At 36.4% G+C, this 21,891-nt stretch overlaps 1 protein-coding gene and 1 long non-coding RNA gene across 2 annotated transcripts; both read left to right on the forward strand.

The window, feature by feature from the left end:
• Positions 1 to 5,039: 5,039 nt before the first annotated feature.
• Positions 5,040 to 6,036, forward strand: LOC148695953 (uncharacterized). The gene is made up of 2 exons (XR_015963876.1): positions 5,040 to 5,204; positions 5,348 to 6,036. It is a non-coding gene; the product is annotated as an uncharacterized LOC148695953 (long non-coding RNA).
• Positions 6,037 to 17,068: 11,032 nt separating this feature from the next.
• On the forward strand, positions 17,069 to 18,326 carry LOC137734007 (uncharacterized). The gene has a single exon (XM_068473248.2). The coding sequence runs from the start codon at positions 17,167 to 17,169 to the stop codon at positions 18,115 to 18,117; it is 951 nt and encodes a 316-aa protein (XP_068329349.2). The 5' UTR covers positions 17,069 to 17,166; the 3' UTR covers positions 18,118 to 18,326.
• Positions 18,327 to 21,891: the final 3,565 nt, after the last annotated feature.

Consider the following 21,891-nt stretch of genomic DNA (forward strand, 5'->3'; position numbering starts at 1 on the left):
GCAAACCAAATGAAAGCTACACCACACACTTACTTCACCTACAACATCCACCTACTTCACCTACAACCTCCACTTACTTCACCAACCTCACACTCTTACTTCACCTACAACATCCACCTACTTCACCTACAATTGACATTGATTCTCAACACCAACTTGTCTTATGGGTTGAACCCGATAAAAAATACGAGTCGAATCATAGACTGGCTAAACCTAGATGGAATCAACGATTGTATTTTCAACTCAGCACCAACCTTTTGGGATGAGGATCTCTGCACGTTGAGGTGCTAAGGTTTGGGAAAGACGAGTCCGACCCAAGGACCTTCAATGGGACATTCAGTGTGAGCTGGACTAGAATCTCGTTGCCAAAGATGAAAAAAAGAAGGCCGGTTTGGACTGGTAAAGACTAAAGAGTGAAGGGCATGTACTAAAAGCTTAAGGGCTTTTTTTTTGTCGATGAAACATAGTCAACATATAAGCTTAGATGAGTGACCTAACTAGTTAGATTGTTATTGAGATTTTGGATTTTTAGATAGTTCTTCATTAAATATGAGGTACTCATACAATTTCTTTTATTCTAATTCCAATTTTGGACTTCTTGATGATAGAAAAACTAAAATGATATGCATATTTATGATGCTTAATTACTTTGATTCTTTGAACTAGAAAAGTAGGGCGTTTTAGCAAAAAATGGTCATTGAAATTGACATAACTCCTCACTTTGGTCTCTTAGATTTAAAATCAACAGAAGTGGTCCCTAAGTTTGACCACCATTAATCATTTTGTTAAAAATTCTGTTAAACAAGGACCAAAATGACAAACATAATCTCATCTTAATAAACAATAGGCTATGGTGTTTTGACAAAATTGAGGGTATTTTTGTTATTTTATCCTTATTTAAGAGGCATTTTTCACTGAATGTTCAAAATGATTAATTGTGAACAAACTCAGGAACATTTTCTATCAATTTCAAATTTCAAAGATCAAAATGAAAAATTATGTCAATTAGACATTTTCGCTAAAAAGCCGCAAAGTAAATATGGAATCTTCAAGATCCTATGATTGGATAAATTCTAAAGATCTGAAAACATAATAAAGCTAATAACAATGACAAAATTCACCCATATTACCACTTGAAAAGAAAACATAAAATGTAGAAATAACTAGTGAACGATAAGGACAGACAAAATAATTGTAATTAAGAAAATCCGTGATTATTCACCTATATAAATTTGGCAAATAATAATTATAGATAACCGTTTATCCAAATTATATGATTATAGTAATAGCTTAATATGTTTTTTTCCAAAGAATATGAAATGTTCATGCATTGTGACTTTTAAGTAACCTACTCCTAATACCTAATTTGTTGTTACATAATTATGTACTATTTATTTAGGGAATTGTTATTAGCACTCCAAAAACTTTCCATATTATAAAAAAAATACAATTGTGAGGAATGTAGAATAAGATTTTTAGAGTGCAAATAACAATTTCTTTTATATAAAGTAAGAAGGAACAAAAAGTAAAACTTTTATAATTTCAAAATTGCCCTTATTTCATTAAAATTTTAAAAGAAAAAAAAATTCAGAAAATTAAAAAAATACCCATGTAGTGCAAGTGTGGATAGCAGGATTGACACACCCCGACCGAGATCGGAGCGTGCTGGCCGTCACACAAAGGTGACGTAGCCATGTGCACGTGCGGAAGCTAGTAAGTAGTAATATAAAAGTACGAATAATTAAAAACTAGCATACAAGTACTAGAATAAGTGCTAGTTAGTGCGATACAAATTCAGAGCAGGTCTATAGCAGTCCAAATAAAACGACAACAGTAGTACGCCCGAAGGCGACCCTACAATGTGGAGTGTCTGTCAGAACGCCGAAAAGCTCTCAAGGGAAACCACCGCAACGGCTAAGCAACTAGAACCTGGAGGGGCGCAAAACAAAAGCGTGAGTGGGCAAAAACAAAGCTCTTTGAAAACCATTTAGCAAAATACAATCTAACCCCTCGCCGTAAAACCTGTATACTTCCCAGAAAATAAACATATATACGTATGTATAAATATGCCAATCATGCTCAAGAATATGCCATGCCAAAGCCATAATATGAATGTAAGTGCCCAGGTATAAATCATATCAACGTCATAACATCTGGCAGCCGGAGTCACCTAACGTGACCTGTACGGCTACATCTAGAGCTCAAATCTCAATCTCAATATCTAAACCTGTCCACGAGTCGGAACCACCTTAAGTGGTCTGTACGACAAGCCTGGGTGTAACATATATATACGCTCTAGTGCTACGATCACGTGAAGACTGTGCGAATAGTCGCGGGTCACCTACGAGTCGGAACCACCTAATGTGGTCTGTACGACAAGCCTATGCACCTAACTTGGATCCAAGCTGAGCGTATGGTGCGGGAGGTGAACAACACGTGAAGGACTGTGCCCTACTCTGGGCGGGAGCACTAACACCGGGGGTGCAGGTTATGAGCTCTCTAAGCATCTTTAACCACTATTTAATGCAATCGTTAAATAACGCTTACCTGGCACTTACCTATGCCTCCACAACACCCACATATAAATATATATGACATATGCATAATTGAATATGTAATTAATCGTATATGCCACTACTCATGCATAACCACCAATTATATATAAAAGAAATGGCATATAACGAAGCATTTATACTAATTTCTGGGAATTGATATGTATATAGGTATATACGGAAAACAAAAGCCCACTCACTGGTATGTAGAAGGGTCGTAGCCCCCCTGTCTCGCGTGTGCACGCTCGTCCTCTGGGTACGTGTCACCTAGATGCGAAACAACTATAAAAACGTTAACTTTAAAGCACATAACCCGTTTCTCGTAATAACTTCTCATACATTGCTCAAAATGGACAAATGAATATACCAACGTGCTCTACACAACCTCAGGATCACAACCATATTTTTAAAATAATTTTTGGACCCCGCACGCGCCCCCACGCGCCAGCACAGGCACGGACCTACGCGCCTCCCACGCGCGGCCACGTGCCAGGCACACTGACGGTGTCAACAGACGTCGTCAGGAATATTCCGTCAAACTGACGGAATATTCCGTTAAATCTAACCGGATCCGTTAACGGCGTTAGGAATATTCCGTCAGAGTTGACGGAATATTCCGTCGCCTTCTTCATTCGATCGCCGGCGACGTCGCCGGTGCCGGAAACTGGGAAAACCTGCAACTTAGGTTTTCTCGCTCAATTTTCATCCGTTTTTCGTGATTCTTGGACCAAATGAAAGCCCTAGACTAGAAGAACATGTCCCAACAAGTTTTAAGGGCTAAAACTAAGAGATTATACCTGTGCAATTTCTCCAAAACCGGCCAACTTAGAACAGGACGATCCAGACGTCCAATTTTGTCCAACGAAGCACTCCGAGGCTCCTTGGGACCTCACCAACACATCTACAAGCTTCAAAAGTTCAAAAACTCAACGTATAATTTTTGCATGAACAGTACTCAAAACGGACATTGTTGAATCGACGTGAAAACGTTGAGGTTCCTACCTGAAAATGGTATGGTTGTGCTCGCCTCGACCTCACGGGTTGAATGGTGTAATTGGTTCCTTCGATCTGTGATGGTTTGGGTGCTTTTGACGTTTGTCCGTACGTCGAAGGAAGAAGAAGAAGAAGGGAAGAAAGAGAGAGAGACACGGGACAGAGGCAGAGGGAGAGGGAGAGTGTGGCAGTGTGTGTGTGAGTTGTCCAACACCTGCCACCCCACACAAACAACCCACAACGTGCCAAAAACGAACTAGGGGCAACATCGTAAATTCACACGTGCGTTTCAAAAGTTCCGGGACGGGATGTCACAAGGATGGGTGACCCACTGGGAAGTTCTCGTGTGACTTCCCAGAAACAAAACCGTGAGGGTGTGGTAGGGGCCCAAAGCAGACAATATCGTGCTACGGTGAAGTTCGGTGAAGTCGAGCCCGAGATGTGGTGGGGGCCCAGGCCGGGATGTGACAGGTAGGTTTAACCTCACAATAGGCTAGCAATAATATGGTTCAAATTCACCTTTGGCGAGAATCGAACCTAAGACTTCTCACTTACAAGTGAAGAGAAATATCACTAGATTGTAGTATTAAGTGGCAGAAGTGTGGGTAGTTAGTATATAAAAAAAGAAAGCAAAAAATGTGAAGCATTCATAATCACAAAATTGCCATTCTTCCATTATGATTTTAAACAAAAAATCACGCACGAGACTGCGTAGTTAGTAAGGTTGTTATTTTTTAAAACATATTTTCATAAAAAATAATAATAACTAAAACAAGTAAAATTATAAAAATAAAAACAATAAATACTATATTATCAGACAAAAAATAAATAATAAAATAAAAAGAGTCAATTGTCACACGCATAGCATGTAGATACGCGTGTTGTGTAGGAAGAGACTAGTTATCCTCCATATAATACGTATTTGCTCAATCATATCATTAAATATCTTACTTGTTTTAAAAAAAATTATATGAAAATGTTTAGGTAAATTAATATTTGGCCAGCATATAAATCTTACATTAATAAATTCTCCAAACAGATTTCACATAAAATATTCATGCATCTATCAACAAACTAAATAATGCATCCATTTTAATTAAATAGTGTATCCAGCCATGTTCACCCAATTTCTTGTTAATTACCCAGTAAGTACCATTTATATTGAATATTATATATGGAAATTGTTAGGTAAAACATTTCGCGTCCACATAATAGGAACATAAAATACACACACCACATATATATATATATATATATATATATATATATATATATATATATGGAAATTGTTAGGTAAAACATGCTGTCCACATCATTTTCCTAGTTAGTCAGTATGACATGGTTGAGCAATCACCGTGCATTTCAGACATGAATTGACCAATCCAAGATTACCATGTTGGCAACGCTTTAAGGCGTGGCCAACCTGCCTGACCTAGACACCTCTATAAATTGGCTATCACTGTAATCCTTTCTCAAACACACTTATTAGGTTGAGATTATATCTTGTTTGGCCTTGTTCTGGAGAGAAATGAAAGAAAACGAATGCATCGTTCTCCTCTCGAACAAGAAGAAACTCAAGCATAAACATGCTGTGGTTCAAATGATGAATCGGGGACATCACATCGGATCCATGATTTACCAGACAATTTATAAGAATGAGTGAGTAAGACATGATTTCTTATTTCTGCTTTTATTTTTCGTTTTCTTTCGACCTTAGCTGCGTTGCGTAATTATATCTTATTTCCTATGTGCATCAACTTTATCCCCTTTGACTCATACACGAACACATTCTTTTCATACAGTTTGGCTACGGCAAGGATGATGAGGGCACATGATAATGTGAACAACGGAACAACTAACTTGTACCGACGATGGACCAGAGCCCTAAAGAGGAAATCTGCAGAAGAAGAAGAGGAGTGCTAATTATACTGACAAGTCGTTATGAGTGTCCTATGGGTTGAACCTGGTAAAGGTACGAGTCGAAGTTGGTCTACGGCTTGCCAAACCCTTGATGGAATGGACAGGTATATATCTGGCTCAGCGCCAACCTTTTGGGATGGTGATCTCTGCACATGGATGTCCTAAGGTTCGAGAAAGACGAGTCTGAGTCAGGACCTCCTGTGGGATATCTAGTGTCACCAGGACTAGAACCCCGTTGCCGAAGATGAGCCAGAAAAAAGAAGGCAAGTTTAGACTGGTAAAGAACGAAAGGCATGTACTGAAAGCTGAAGGACACATTATTATTATTATTATTATTTTATGAAACATAGTCAACATATAAGCTTATATGAGTAAGCTAACTAGTTAAGTTTGTTCAGATTGAGATTTTGATTTAAAATTTGATGTCAGTGACTTTGCTTTTGGCGAGAATCGAACCTAAGACCTCTCACTTACAATGAAGAGAAATATTACTAGATTGTAATACTAAGTGACATGTACTTCTTGATGAGATATAATTGATATTCAATTTTTGGACTCTTTGTTCAATCAATGCATTTCAAACCGTAAAATGTGTAATTTGAAGATTTAATTAAAGAAATGAGAAGTGTCAAAACTGCTAGTCCATATCAAATTTAAGAAAGTAACAAACATGTACAATACTAACAATCAATTTTCTATAAGTTACCATGCATACGAGTCTTTCCTAATCCAAGTAAAATATCCTGCCAACAAGGGTTTTAATCTTTTTAGCATACAAGTGTATAGGTTAGAACATGGGCAGGTTTCTATTACAGAAAGTTTCATTATAATCCTTGAAAAGTATCACTCTTAAAATGAAATCTTCAGCCACTTAGTACCACAGTCCAATGATATTATTCTTCACTTGTAAGTGAGAAGCCTTAGGTTTGATTCTTGCCGAAGGCGAATTTAAACCATATTATTGCTAGCCCATTATAAGGCTAAGCCCACCTCCTACCCTTAGTAGATAATATCATTTGTTCAAAAAAAAAAATTCTTCTTTAAGATTAAAAACCAATTCTAGTCCTTGACATTTAATTATAGTTTTCAGATATTATTATATTAATTAGATTGTAATAATTATTGAGTTTTTTTGTCTGTACATTATTTATTGATTATAATAAGCAACAAAAATCTTAGTTACACTGATAATTATTAAACTAATAAGAACATATACTACACTGATAATTACTAAGTTCATATAATTAGAAAAGTCATATATTATTATCTATTGTTTTTAGTGCGTGAATTTCTCCCTGTATACCAAAGTTTATGTACCAATATTTTTGTATCGATACTTATGTACCTATACTTATGTATTGATACTTCCGTACTTTTAAGTTTTTTTATAAATATAATTGTTTTTGTATTGATGTTGACTTGCTAACATAAGTTTGTTATAACGCTCATAAGCATTGATTTTTTTTTTTTAATTATAAGAATTTAAATTTGGAATAATTTTTTATCCATTAATATGATTAGAGCAAAAAACAACTTTAATAATAAACATGTAGAATTTTGAATGGTAAGTTTGTAAATAATAAATACAGTAGAAATATTTAAATGGTAAGTTTTTAAAATAAAGACTTAAATTGAATTTAGAAAACCATTTATGTTAAAATATAAAAGAAACTTATTTTAGTGAAAATTCTAAAATCCCTTTTTATTATAAAGGCTTGAGTACAGGTACAGCTCTTTGTGCGCGCCTCTGCCGGCTTTGATTCTTCTGCCTCTGCAAGTCGCGGCCGTTTAATATGCCGCAGCGGATGTTGATCAGGCCGGGTCCGGGCGGATTCTGATTTCATTGTTTTCATGAAGGTGTCTCTATGAATTAAAGAAAAAGATCGGGGTTTGTTCTTGTGGTGAGAGGCAGGCAACGTACTTAAACTTGAATTTTACTCTAAATTGTACTAGAACACTGCCAACAACTCCCCAAATTTTTACATTTACTCCAAGTCAATATTTTTGCATAATATACCAACTTGATTGGCTCTTTGTAACATTAAATAAGAAGTCTCCCAACAAATAAAAGCAACTTGTGCATTGGGAGTAATTTTTAATTGTGCTGAGAACACTTCCAGTACAAATTGTAAAATACACACTACTACAAAACCATTTATTAGTGGCGCTATGATAATCGACAAGAAACGTGTATTACTGTCAAATATTAAGCAAAATCTGACAGAAAATGATCCAGTGGCGGATATAATAAGCGTCAGAATTGCCAGCGTCAGGAAATGAATTTTCTGATAGAAAATACTCTAAAACCGACAGAAATTGTGTCGGATATAACCGACAAGTCGGGAAAAGTCTTCGGGTTACCAAACCCTAAATGGAACGGATGAGTGAATATCAAGTTCGGGGCTAGCCTTTTGCGCTGGGGATTCTTGCATGTGGAGGTCGTCGGGCCCGGGGACTAGTCCATGCCAGGAACCTCCCGCGGGAAGTCCGTGAGCAGGACTCAAATCCGGTTGCCGAAGATGAACGAGGAAATAAAAGGCCGGTTCGGACTTGTGAAGAGCGGAGGGCATGGATTGAAGGCTGAAGGATACATAACTTGTCCATGTTACTAAGTCAACCGACCAGATATAGCACCTAATTAAATATTTTCCTAGCTAGTTAATTTGCTTGTCCCACCCTTATTTTTGTTTTCTTCACCCAGTTTTTAGTGCTTTTAGATGGCTGTGTTAAGGGTTGTTGGGTTAATTAGTTCCTCATAAACCAACAAAAAAATATGTAAAACCGACAGAATTTGTGTCAGATAAAACCGACAAAAAATATATAAAACCGACATAACTTATATCAGCTATAACTGACAGTGAATATATTAATAATATAACTAAGTGCATTCTCTGTCAGATAAAACCAACATCAAATATATTAATAATAAAAAAAATATAAAAAAGGACATTTGAAAAGAAGCACCAACTGGCCGACCACTCGAGAAATGCCAATTTTTGAAGGATCGAGATGTAGACTTTGTGTTTGATAGCAGAAGAGGACTGGGACCATGGCAATAGAAGCTACAATCCAAATAAAAGGACGAGCTATACTTTCCTTTTGAATACCCATCTGCAACTCAGAAAATTGTTTCCTGATACTTTCAAAGATTGGTTTTCTTATAAGATTGTCATCTGGTAATTGTGGTAAATCAAGAGATTCCTCTCGTATTCTCAACGAAATTGCAAGTTGAGTAGAGAGTAAAACTGCAAATACAAGAAACATGGTTCTGGGCGGCGTTTTCATCAAGAAATATCCACCTATTAAGTTGCCAAGGATTCCACCAGCAGCTGCTGCCATGAATGCATAAGACTGGAGGCCAGCCATATTTTTCTCTTGGCCTTACTCTGCAACAAGAGCATCCTGTGCTACTTCTGTAATGGATGCTCCAATATTACTCAGAAGAACGCATGCCATAAGGTTAGGAAGAGCTCGAATGGAAGAGAAAACAGAAACACAGAAGAGAAAACCCACATCTTCCATAAATAGAAGAACGAAGAAAAGATGGAGATCCCAAATCACACACAACATTCAAACATCAAACACTTACACAATCAACGGAAACGACACAAAATTTCCCAAGCATGACAATAAGAACAATCAATACCCAATACCCAATTCAACTTTTTCCAACTCCCTTCCCAATTAGCAGCATCTTTCTTCTCCAAAACGACCTCCATATCTTGCCGTTGGCCGCGTTTCAGCTGCTCTCCGTCACCACACATTCTCAAAATCCCATCTTTCCCATTTCTTCAAATACCCAAAACCAAAATTCTGAAGAAAAAAAATCGAAAATTTGCATGTACCTGATCGATGAGATAAGATTTGGGTTTTTGCCCTCTTCGTCTTGGGGCGTTTCGTGGCTGTTTTCTCGGTAGTTCTGAGGAGGATCATCTTCCATGGCCTCGTGGGTGCGTTTCTGTGCCGGCATTGCTTTGGTTTTTCTCTTATTTGAAAATTAATAGGAGAAGGGAGAATGCAAACAAAAAATATAAAAAGAAGAAGGAAATGCGGAGAGGAGAAAAGGGGGAAGGAAGGGGGAAGGAGAAGACCGGTGCAAGGAAGAGATGAAGGGGTTTTAATGTGGAAATTTTTCATTATTATCTGTTAAAACCAATAGAAACATTTTTTTAAAATAAAAACCAACATAAAATTTTCAATACTGTCGGTTAAAAAAAATAACGGCACAAATCCCCCCAAAATTTTGTTACGATTTTAAAAAATAAAATAATAATCGTTTGGCTTAATAAATAAATAAATAATATGTATTTAAATAGAATACGTTTTTAAAAATTAAATAAATAATTGTTTGTACATACTCCGATATCGCATTCGTAAAAAATAAAAAAATCACACTCCTCGACCCTATAAGAATGTAATGAATAAATTTAATCTTCAATTTAAAATATTTACATTAGTGGATACCACAAAATCTTATTTTATACTTAATAGAATTATAATATTAACTCAAAGTGTTTGTTTAATCTATTGTTTTGACGCAATATGCATTCTACGAAACTTTTTTCAACAATCCAACCGTCAAACTTATTTGTATACACTCTGATATTGCATTGTATACACTCCAATATTGCATAGATAAAAAATCGTAAAAAACAAACATTCAGAGATTACGTAACGGAACAAAAGTTTTTGATGGTTATAAACGAAAAATCACTAACGGTTATTTTAGCTCTGATTTTGATGATTTTTTACAGCTACACTCCTCGACCCTATAAAAATGTAATGAATAAATTTGATCTTCAATTTAAAATATTTACACTAGTGGATATCACAAAATCTTATTTTATACTTAATAGAAGTATAATATTAACTCTAAGTGTTTGTTTAATCTATTGTTTGGACGCAATATGTATTTTACGAAACTTTTTTCAACGATCCAACCGTCAAACTTATTTGTATACACTCCAATATTGCATATGTAAAAAATTGTAAAAAAAAAACATTCTGACGTTAAATAGCAGAACAAAAGTTTTCAACGGTTATAAACAAAAAATCACAATTTAACGGTTATTTTAGCTCCAATTTTGATGATTTTTTACAACTACACTCCTTGACCCTATAAGAATGCATTGAACAAATTCGATCTTTAATTGAAAATATTTACAGTATTGGAAACCACAAAATCTTATTTTATACTTGATGGGGAAGTATAACATTAACTCTAAGTGTTTGTTTAATCTACCGTTTTAATGCAATACGCATTCTACAAAATGTTTTTCAACAATCCAACCATCAAACTTGTTTGTACACACTCCGATATCACATACGTAAAAAATCGCAAAAAACAAACATTCAGATATTAGGTAACAGAACAAAAGTTTTCGATGGTTTTAAACGAAAAATCACAATTGAACGGTTATTTTAGCTCCGATTTTGATGATTTTTTACAGCTACACTCCTCAACCCTATAAGAATGCAATGAATGAATTCGATCTTCGATCAATTTAAAATATTTACACTAGTGGATACATCTTATTTTATACTTAATGGAAGTATAACATTAATTCTTAAATGTTTGTTAAATCTATCAATTTGATAGGATATGCATTCTACGAAACTAGTTTCGACGATCCAACCCTCAAATATGTTTGTATATTCTCCGAGATAGCATGTGTAAAAAAAACCATTCAGAAATTATTCTGGCGGCTATCCAAAATTTTGCTTTGTTCATGTCGGTTATATCAGACAGGGCCATGAGTGAAAAAAAAATTTTTAAAACATGTGTTTATTTATTTATTTTTAATCAATATAACATTTTAAAATAATAAAATCAAACATGATAGAGTACACCAGATGTTCATGTATGTTTATGTGCCAGACAATGTGCTTTGCGACGCATTGAAAAAAATTGTTTGAATTTCTTTGTATCTTGTTGCTTGCCTATGAGGGAGCATAATCCTTATTACAAAAATGATAGAGCTTCAGATTGTAGTATGTTGTTATTATTCTCTCAGAAAATTTATGGCTTGTGGGAATTGGGTTCATTAGACTTTAGGATCATGAGTGAAAAAAAAATTTTAAATATGTGTTTATTTATTTTAATCAATATAACATTTTAAGTAATAAAATTTTCATTTCTGTCGGTTATAACCGCCAGAATACTAAAATAATAACCGTCAGAAAGTAAAATAATAAAATAGTCAATTTCTGTCGGTTATAACCGCCACCATTAACTTAAAAACCACCAGAATTTGTCAAAAGTATTTAAAAAAGGATTAAAAAATACTGTCAGTTATAACCGACATGATTTTTCTAATATCCGTCACTAATTAAATGATGTGTCGGATATAATTTATCCGACATGATTTGTCAAATATCCGACACCATCATCCGCCACCTAAAGCTAATATTGTAGTAGTGACATTTGGTTAAATTGTATTATGATACTTGTATATGAGACCGTGTTCCCGACACACTAAAAAATTTCTCTTGCATTGAGGTTTACGTGCTGTATCCCGTTGAACGTTTTAGTTCCATATAGAGTACGGTAATCAACGGATGATGACAAATGTGTACACTAAGTATTTTTCGGCGTTTCCAATCAACACATTCAAATTTTTGAACCAAGCAATTCAGCAACCATCACAATCAACACAGTCCAGTTTGTATATAACACAGTAATGGACAAAATAAAATGGAGACTAACTTAGATTTATTGACATATATGAAACGCTTGACCAAAGTGATTTAAACGAGTTTGTGTACTTTTTTTTTCTTTTTTTACAACCTTACCTTCTTTATATTTTATCTTTACGATAGATAACCTACGTCTACTATATTCTTGTAACATCTCACTATTTTTTGAGTCGACAAGTATATTATCTCGCATTTATTTTTGTGTACTTTGGGTGCAACCAAAACTTTTAATTCTGCCTAAAAGAAAAAGGGAATAGCAAGTGATCCTTTACCATAGTAGTGGAAATGTATTATGCTCTTGTATGATGGCGTCGGTTCAAACATTGTCGACGGCTAACCTAACATTTAACTTACTAACGTTATCGCTCAACTAAAAAAAAAAAAAGAAAAAAAAAAAAAAAAAGAAAGAAGATCAAGAAGAAGCAAAAGAAATGAGTCAATGAAGCACAAATGCAACAACAACATATATCTTTGATTCTTTGCCACCCTCACCCTTTTCCTAAATATTTTGGACTTATATTTACAATTTTTTTATGGTAATTATCTTCTCTGATATGTTCAGGGTTTATGTGCTAACTATAATCCCCCTCTTGCTTCATATTTATTTTGAAATTATTTGCATCCACCTTAATTGTAGCGTACACTACTTTATATATGGTGAGTTTGAATAAAAACAGTAGAAATATTTAATATTGACAGGCAGTGCACTAAAACACTGTTTGAATAAAAAGAAAACGGGAGCCCAAAACAGTAATTCACATATAATAGGCCCAAAGGATGGCAGCCGGAGTTGCTACAACTTGATGTAACGAAAACCTAGAGTCCGTATCAGATAAACATTGAGAGAGAGAGAAAGCACGAGGGAGAGAACAAGGTTTTGTCATTGTAAATTTCCAATTAGGTCATTAATTATTTTGTTCCTGCCCAACTAAGACTTCCTTAGCCATATAAATTCTTCCCTAGATCAACTCTCTCTCACTCATATATACACATAAAACTAACTCTTCTTTTACCCGTACTGCTGCATATATGACGAGGAAGATGGCACACTGTAACAACAATGGCACCACTCGCTGCGGCAGCAGAGCCCTAAAGAAGAACAGAGTCTCCGTGGAAGAAGATGACTACTCGTTGGAAAACCAAGAAGCCCCAGTAGTTTTGAGCCTCCACGTCTCCCATGCCGAGGACATCGACAACCCTAGCCACAGCACTATACCCTGCGATGACAGGCGTTATAAAGTCGTCGTTTGGGTCGAGCCCGACAACGAGTACAAGTCGGGAAAAGTCTACGGGTTACCAAACCCTAAATGGAACGGAAGAGTGAATATCAAGTTCGGGGCTAGCCTTTTGCGCTGGGGATTCTTGCATGTGGAGGTCGTCGGGCCCGGGGACAAGTCTGAGCCAGGAACCTCCCGCGGGAAGTCCGTGAGCAGGACTCGAATCCGGTTGCCGAAGATGAACGAGGAAATAAAAGGCCGGTTCGGACTTGTGAAGAGCGGAGGGCATGGATTGAAGGCTGAAGGATACATAATCTTGTCCATGTTACTAAGTCAACCGACTAGATATAGCACCTAATTAAATATTTTCCTGGCTAGTTAATTTGCTTGTCTCACCCTTATTTTTGTTTTCTTCACCCAGTCTTTAGTGCTTTTAGATGGCTGTGTTAAGGATTGTTGGGTTAATTAGTTCCTCATAAACTCTGATGAGGTTCGATTACTGATGCTAGATATGTCATACAGTTTTTCTATCCTCTTATTATTCTAATACAGTTTTGGACTTGTTCATGAGATGCAGTTTTCTTTGTATATGATCAATTGTGCAACAGACTTGTAGCTCGTTTTTGGTTAAGCATATTTAACCCTACGCCCAATATCTTGTGTTCGAATCCTCGTGATCCCATATTTATTGAATACAAAAGCTATGTATCTAGCAACAGTGCATTCACATGTACTTAGCAAACTTGAAGTAATAAGCATTGCAGGGCAAGCAAGAGGTTGATCTGATTTAACCAAAATAATGACAAATTGACAAACTGCAAGTCTGCAGTGCACTGTGCACACTCTCATTCCATACACAAGGGCCTTGGCTACAACTGTACAGTTGATTTTTTGAACTACTCAGTTATGTCAGTAAAACCTCTATATAGTCATAATGCTGAGACCAACCCACTATAGTCTATAGTGATGATATTGGGACCGACCCAATTTTATAACTTTAGGGAGGTTATTAAGGTTATTACTTAATAGAGGTGTAGCTACAAAGTTTTATACTTATCTAGTGCATGTATGCTTCTCTTTGTAAATAACTTTATGTGAATATATACAATACATCTAATGCAATTTTCAACTGATTCGGTTCTTCTATCATCAGCTATGTCACCCACGGTTAATATACGAAGAGATCTTCGAACAGTGGTGTATGCTTCAATTGAAGAGATCATCGAAGCTAGCAACATTTTGGTTTATCTTAAACTTTTACTTCTGACATCTTAAATTTTTATTTCTGACATTGTATATTTTTATATTATTACTATATAGAGGCAATTTTCCTTAAGACTAGACATCGAAAAATTATAAATTATTACACCATGGAGTTTATTCCTATAATAGTTGAAGTTGAGACCGAAATTTTTATTATTCCTATTATTATAGAGAGATTTTACTGGACTATGAAATAAAACACATTATATCAATGTTCAAGTTGGCATGTGTTTGATTGCGCTAGTGATTAGTTCTATTGCACTCGGGTCCAAACCCTCTCTATACATCCGTGTAACTTAGATTAAATTATCGGCTTGTAAAAGAATAAAAATCCAAATTAGGACTACTTTAACAAACAAACAAATTTCAAGTAGAGTTAATAACAAATCAAGAAAAGAAAAAGGGAAAAAAAATCCAAGAAGATCTTGCTAAATTGAATTTTAACCCATTCAGCGAGGTGGAAAAATGAAAATGAAAATAAAATGAATAGAATAGGCATAAAAAGGATAGATAGGTGGGGTTTACTATTTTATGGTATGAAGAGAGACCTTAAAACCTTAATAATTTCGTTTCTAGTACCAGTCTACAACATAAACAGCTTAAAAAACAAAGCAACAAACTTCTAAACAAGAGCAAGACACTTAAAAATTGAGATTCTAACTCAAATTTCAATATAATATTTCAAACAACTTCTCCTCCTATTCTCTTTACAAATACAAGTATTTATAGGTTTACAACTTAAAGCGAGAAATATGAAAAAACAAATGAAATAAAGACTTAGAATACAACTCCTAGAAAACTAAAAGATTTCAAATAATCATAAGTCGCAAACTTAAAACATGGTACATATAACTCAAAAAATGCATGTATTTTATTATAATACTTAAGGAGATGTGATATACACACACCTCTTTTTACTTTTCTCATATCTTTTTAGTTTTCGACCTTCAGATCAGCTGAATTGAAGAAAATCAATAAACATAAATTAATAAAGAGTGTGTAGATAGTACACCCCTACTTAAATCTCAGCTGCACTTATTTAATGTAATAGTGTCTGTGGTACATGGATTGCATCACCATTTATGGCCCAACAACCCAATTAGGCCATGTCACATCAAAAGGAGAAAGGATATTTGGGTTAGAGTGAGTTCAATACGGTTACGATACCAATTATCATGCCACATTTTTGATTTGACAAAACCTAGGTTACGATACCAATTATCATGCCACATTTTTGATTTGACAAAACCTATTATCATTATCGTACAAAATTTTAATATACCGAATAATCGGTTGGTATAGTAGTGATATTGTCACTTTATTATTGGACAATCTTATGGGGCCAAAATCCATCTTTATAAATTTATTTTTATATATAAAGTCTAATGAGTTTCATAAATAGTCTTGAAATTGACATAACTCCTTATTTTGGTCCATAAAATTAAAATCAACCAATTTCATTCCTGAAAATTGATTACAGCAAATCAATTTGGTCATTTAGTCCAATTTCCTTCTATTTTAGCATCAAAAGTTGTCACATGGGACCAACCTTTTAGAGGCAAAAACGTCAAAAAAGAAAGAGAGATTGCTGGAGATGGGATAGCTGATGGTGATTAAATTGGGCTGGGTGATGGTTTATTTCGTTGGTTGGGTTTTTGACCTTTTTGCCCTTCAAATACTGGTTACATTACATGAGCGTACATGACCACTTTTAATGCTAAAATGGACATAAACTAGACAAAATGACCAATAGTTTCGCAGCAACAAATTTTAGGGATGAGGTTGATTAATTTTTAAATTATAAGATCAAAATGAGAAATTATGCCAACTTGAGTGACCAAAATAGTAATTACAATGTATATAAATTATAGATATGGGTAAGGCTCCCCATATATAGTATTGGTTCGATATGGAATAAGATTTGGATACCATTATCATAGCAAAAATATATAGTTCAGTATAAATATTAATTAGAATAAAATTACGGTATAAATTTGGTATGGTACAATTGGTAATTCAGTGGTATGGTAATTTGATAAACAAAATTCACCCCGTATTTCCAGTTGTATTCACGTTCCTATGATGACAAATATGTAGAATATAATGATTTCAGTTTCAGTTATGTTTTTCTCTATTCGACGGCGGTCCAAATCAAAATTCTCCCAATCCAAGATTACGAGCTAACAAGGGATTAGAATTAGATCATGTTACCGAAAAAATTTCTTAATCCCTAATACTCTCACAACTAATATAAATATGTCAACCTCTCCGTGATAAGGTAACTTTTCAATTATATGTTTGAGAAACGCGTTTTCTATTCAGTAATTTTTCTATTTACTTTCTGCGAAAGAAGTTAAAATACAAAGGAGGGTATTATCGTCATGTTACATGCGCGCACCCCCTTTGACTACCCCATTACCATGGCCCAACAAAAATTCAATCCCTTCTCTCCTTCTTTCCCATTATCCTACGCACCCTCAGCACCCTCTCCACTCGCGCACGTTAGCACAGAGACGCCTAACCTCATGGCTTCCTCCCGCCCTCCGCCGCAGAGGCCTCTCGATCTCGACCTCACGATCGTCTCCGCCAAGCATCTCAAGAACGTCAACTGGAAGAACGGCGACCTCAAGCCCTACGCGGTCTTCTGGGCGGACCCCGACCGCCGGCTGGTCACCAAGTCCGACGACTCCGGCTCCACCTGCCCGGTCTGGAACGAGCGGTTCACCGTCCCCCTCACCCTCTCCCTCCACGACTCGTTCCTCACCCTCGAAATCTTCCACTCCAAACCCTCCGACACTCCCAAGCCCTTAGTCGGCACCCTCCGGGTCCCACTCAAGGACCTGCTCGATCAGGACGACTCGACCCGAATCCGGACCTTCCAGCTCGTCCGTCCCTCCGGCCGTCCCCAGGGCAAGATCCGCGTAAAGCTCGCCGTTCGAGAGCGACCTCTGCCGCCAGATTACCATATTACCCCTCCTCCTGGCTATTTTTACGGTGGTACCCCTATGCCCCCACCGCCTGTTCGCGACTTCAGGTCATACTCGCCGTCGCCTTACAGCTCTACTTTACAAGCTTCAGCTCCTAGTCCATCGCCTTCGCCACCGCCTCCGCCTTACCATTACAGCTCCTATTCCGATCCGTACTCGAGTTACTATCCCGCGTACTACTCCAGCGCGCCACCGCCTCCACCAAGGCCGTTCTTCGACCGACCGGTGAACTATGGCGGGCCTAGTGGGACCGGTGGACCTGGTGGGCCTTCAGCGCCATTGGACTACTCGAATTATGATCAGAATCAGAAGCCGAAGAGTGGGAAGATGGGATTGGGCACCGGATTGGCTGTGGGCGCAGTGGCTGGAGGTCTTGGTGCACTGGCATTGGATGAGGGGTTACGGTATGAAGAAGATAAGATGGCGGAGAGGGTCGAGAATGACATGCGTGAGCGTGATGAGTACAGCAATTATTGTGCCGATTACTGATTGAATCGTGGTTTAGGTACGCTTTAATTACTAAAGCGCAATGGTAAACGGGCGGTTTCACAATTCACACTGTATATTTATATGGTTTTATGTGGAATTTGGTTTGGGTCTTTGGATGGTTGTTGCTGAATGAATTTAGACAAAGATTTAAACTTTGTTGTTAAGTCAGCGTTTCATTTAATGAAATAAATGCTGGTTTGCTATTGAAATTTATGCGGAGCTCGTAATGTGATTAGTTGATTCGTTTTAATCGAACGAGTGTTTAAGTATCTTGGAATGAATTTTGTGTTTGATCATTCTTGGAATGAATCGTGTGATTGATCATTCTTGGAACGAATTCAGCGATTGATCGTATTAGAATGAATCGCGCGATTGATTGTCTTGGGGTGAATTGCTTGATTGATCATCTTGGAATGAATTGTGTGATTGATCCCAAATAGTTGGTACAGTTCCGGGTTTGGTTGTTTGATTTACTAGCGATGATCATTGCTAAGGGTCGTGTTTCCGGAGGGGGTTTGGAACTGTATGTTCCAGGAGCATGCTGAAGCTTTATATACAGAGAGTAGTTTTTAGCATGGTAGAGGAAATCATAGAGTTGGATGAAAGTGCCATTTAGGATGAAGAGGAATGGAGCGAATTCGTACCCTAAAGTGCCGAATACGGAGTCGGCATTGAGCTTTTGTTTAGATGATTGAATCACTATAGTCAGGAAGGCGGTGATTTTAGTTTTCATGCTGAAGCTGAATATTGATTCGAGGTTATCTTACGGTCTGTTTTATAGCCATTTCGTTTTTAGTTTTTAATTTTCCTCGTTTTTGTCTATCTTTAGCCCAAAAAATGAAATTAAAAACTGAAAACGGATGGTTATAAAACGGACCCGTAAGTGTTTCGTCTTCCTACAACTGATCTTATATGTGGTGCAGCAAGGGCATGCTTTTTGATATTTGACAGTTCGTTTGAGCTTCTGTGATTGACATTTAGGGTACGAATTCGCTCCATTCGACTCCGTATGGACCTTAAGACCTCTTTTCGGGAAATTTTACCCCTTTTTCGGTTTACTTTACTAACTTCTCATGATCTTGACGTCGAGTTAGTGAAGTCTCTCAGATCCAATATGAGGATGAAGAGTTGGGCATTATTGTGGTAGTTGGTCCGACTCCGATTTTGCAGATGCCGATGGTCTATCGGAGATGGCGAGGGAGGAACGGGCCGCGGGATGGGTGACTAAGAGGAGGATTTTGAATCTCTAAATTGATGACAAACAACTTTTCGATCAAGTACTGACTGCATATCGATCAAGTACTGATTGCATATCGATCAAGTACTAGTGACTTGTAGATCGACGGTTGACGTGATATTGGCTGGATACTAACGATAATATCAACTAGATACACTTTCGGGTTGTAACTTTTTGTACCGAATAATCAGAACCCCCGGTTGTAAGATAAAATCAATTTTCATTGTTAACCATTCGGTTTTTTTTTTTTTTTTTTTTTTTTGGGACAAAGAGAATAAATTGGTGTCGAATCTCGATCCACGAGATTTAAATTTAGGATCACTCACTTATAAACGAAGAGTAACATCACTAGACTGAATCTCAAGTACCTATACTTTTTTTTCCCCCTTAAGCTCTCAATGTTGAAGCTACGTATTTTCTTAAGCCGACAGCAGCCACCCTGCGTATCTGGGCCCAAAACCAACTGAACACTCTATTTTGGGCGTAGTCGAATGGGCTTATCATCAGAAGGCAGACTCCATGCACAAGCCACGTGAGAAAGAATACGTCGCTGAAGCCCATGTGATTGTCAAGGCCCTTTTATTAATATATTATTATTTTTCTTGGCATGTTGCATAATAAAGAGTGAGGATCCTCAAATGATATTTGTTTATCACATCACAAAGAAGATTTAACGAGAATCCTCTCTCCATAATAAAAGGGATAGTACTTGCACCCTTCTATTGGGAGAAGTGCAAGATCCCACTATTTACGGGAATTGGATCCCATCTGCATTCACTTTGTGGGAATTCTAGAGATCCTCACATCTTAGTCATTCATCGTGTATCATGCAGTCAGAACCTATTTGACTTTTTTTTTTATTTAAAATTAAACACAAATAGTATCTGACAAAAACTGGCCGTATGATGTACGATGAACGGCTAGGATGTGAGGATCTCTAGGATCCTTACAAAGTGGATCCAGAGAGGATCCTCTTTCCTATTTACAAATAATGTATCTTAAACGTATAAATTTTATAACCAAAACTATTTAATTTATTAACTTTAATTTGGTTATCTATCAAAATGATTTGAATTTGAGATTGTTTATATATCCAAATGTATAAAATAAATTGACGTGAGTATTAAATAACATATTCATGATGAATCGTTCATTATTTGATATAATTGGATAACAAATGATCTATGGTTCAAATGAATCATAAACTTTAAAAAACTAAACAGTTTCGACTATGAAAAATTATATGTTAAAGATATGTTACTTGTAAGAAATAAAATATGTGCATTCCTAAAATGCAAGTTTATCAAAAAAATAAATAAAAATTCATCATTACAAACATAGAATATATGATATCTACTTAGCTTTGCCTCTACTTTTATTTGGGAATGTTTACAGATTTTGTAAAACCACAACCACTCGAAATGGACACGACAAAAACACATATTGACACACCCCACCATATACCGGGTTCGACTCTACCGTAGCACGATATTATCCGCTTTGGGCCCTGACCACGCCCTCACGGTTTTGTTTCTGGGAATTCACACGAGAACTTCCCAGTTGGTCACCCATCCTGGGATTGCTCTCGCGCGATCTCGCTTAACTTCGGAGTTCAGATGTAACCCGAAGCCAGTAAGCTCTCAAAAGAGCTCGTGCTAGGTAGAGATGGGTATATATATATATATAAAGCTTACATAATCCACTCCCCTGGGCGATGTGGGATGTTACAATCCACTCCCCTTAGGGGCCCGACGTCCTCGTCGGCACACATCCAACCAAAGATTGGCTCTGATACCAAATTATCACATCCGTATCCATGCCAAATCCCAAAACTTCCACTTGATTTGTGGTGTTAACGAAATCATTTTGACTAAGAAAAAGCTATATATTATTTTTGTATGCAAATTATTGTCTCGCATGTATATGAAACGCAACTCGTTTATAAATTAAAAATAATAAAATATACAGACATGTCATATTATGATTTGTCGTCTATGCAAGAGCATAATAACTCTTATCACAGCAAAGCAATTTATTTTCTTATTCCAAATGAGTGGAGCATAGACTAGATGAGGGAGCTGTTTGCAGATACATTTCCAATTCCCCAGTTGATATGCGTGTTGAAACGAAATCATGGTGTCCAATCTACTTGTCCCAAAAAGATCTTGGAAAGAAAGCTCAAGTGGAATCGGAACTGAATTCCAATCCACTTTGATATCAAGAACATATCTTTCTTCTTCTTTTTTTTTTTTTTTTTTTTTTTTCCTTTTTTTTTAGCTATATGTATACAATATTGGATGAATGATGTTAGAACTTAGACGTGATTAGGCTAAACAAAGTTGGCTTATCCAGTCGTGACTCGTGGGGGAGGAGAACATGAACATCTTCTATCCCCTTTCAATGTATGTGAGTGTATAATATATATATATATATATATATATATATGTATGTATGTGTGTATGTATAGACGTAAGAGTCGTATTATCTTTGTTGTTTCTTTTTTCTTTGACTTAGATTGATTGTGAAAAGACAGATTA

The sequence above is a fragment of the Pyrus communis genome, chromosome 7 (assembly GCF_041283825.1).
Source record: "Pyrus communis isolate YQ-2024b chromosome 7, ASM4128382v1, whole genome shotgun sequence".
Classification (NCBI taxonomy): Eukaryota; Viridiplantae; Streptophyta; class Magnoliopsida; order Rosales; family Rosaceae; genus Pyrus; species Pyrus communis.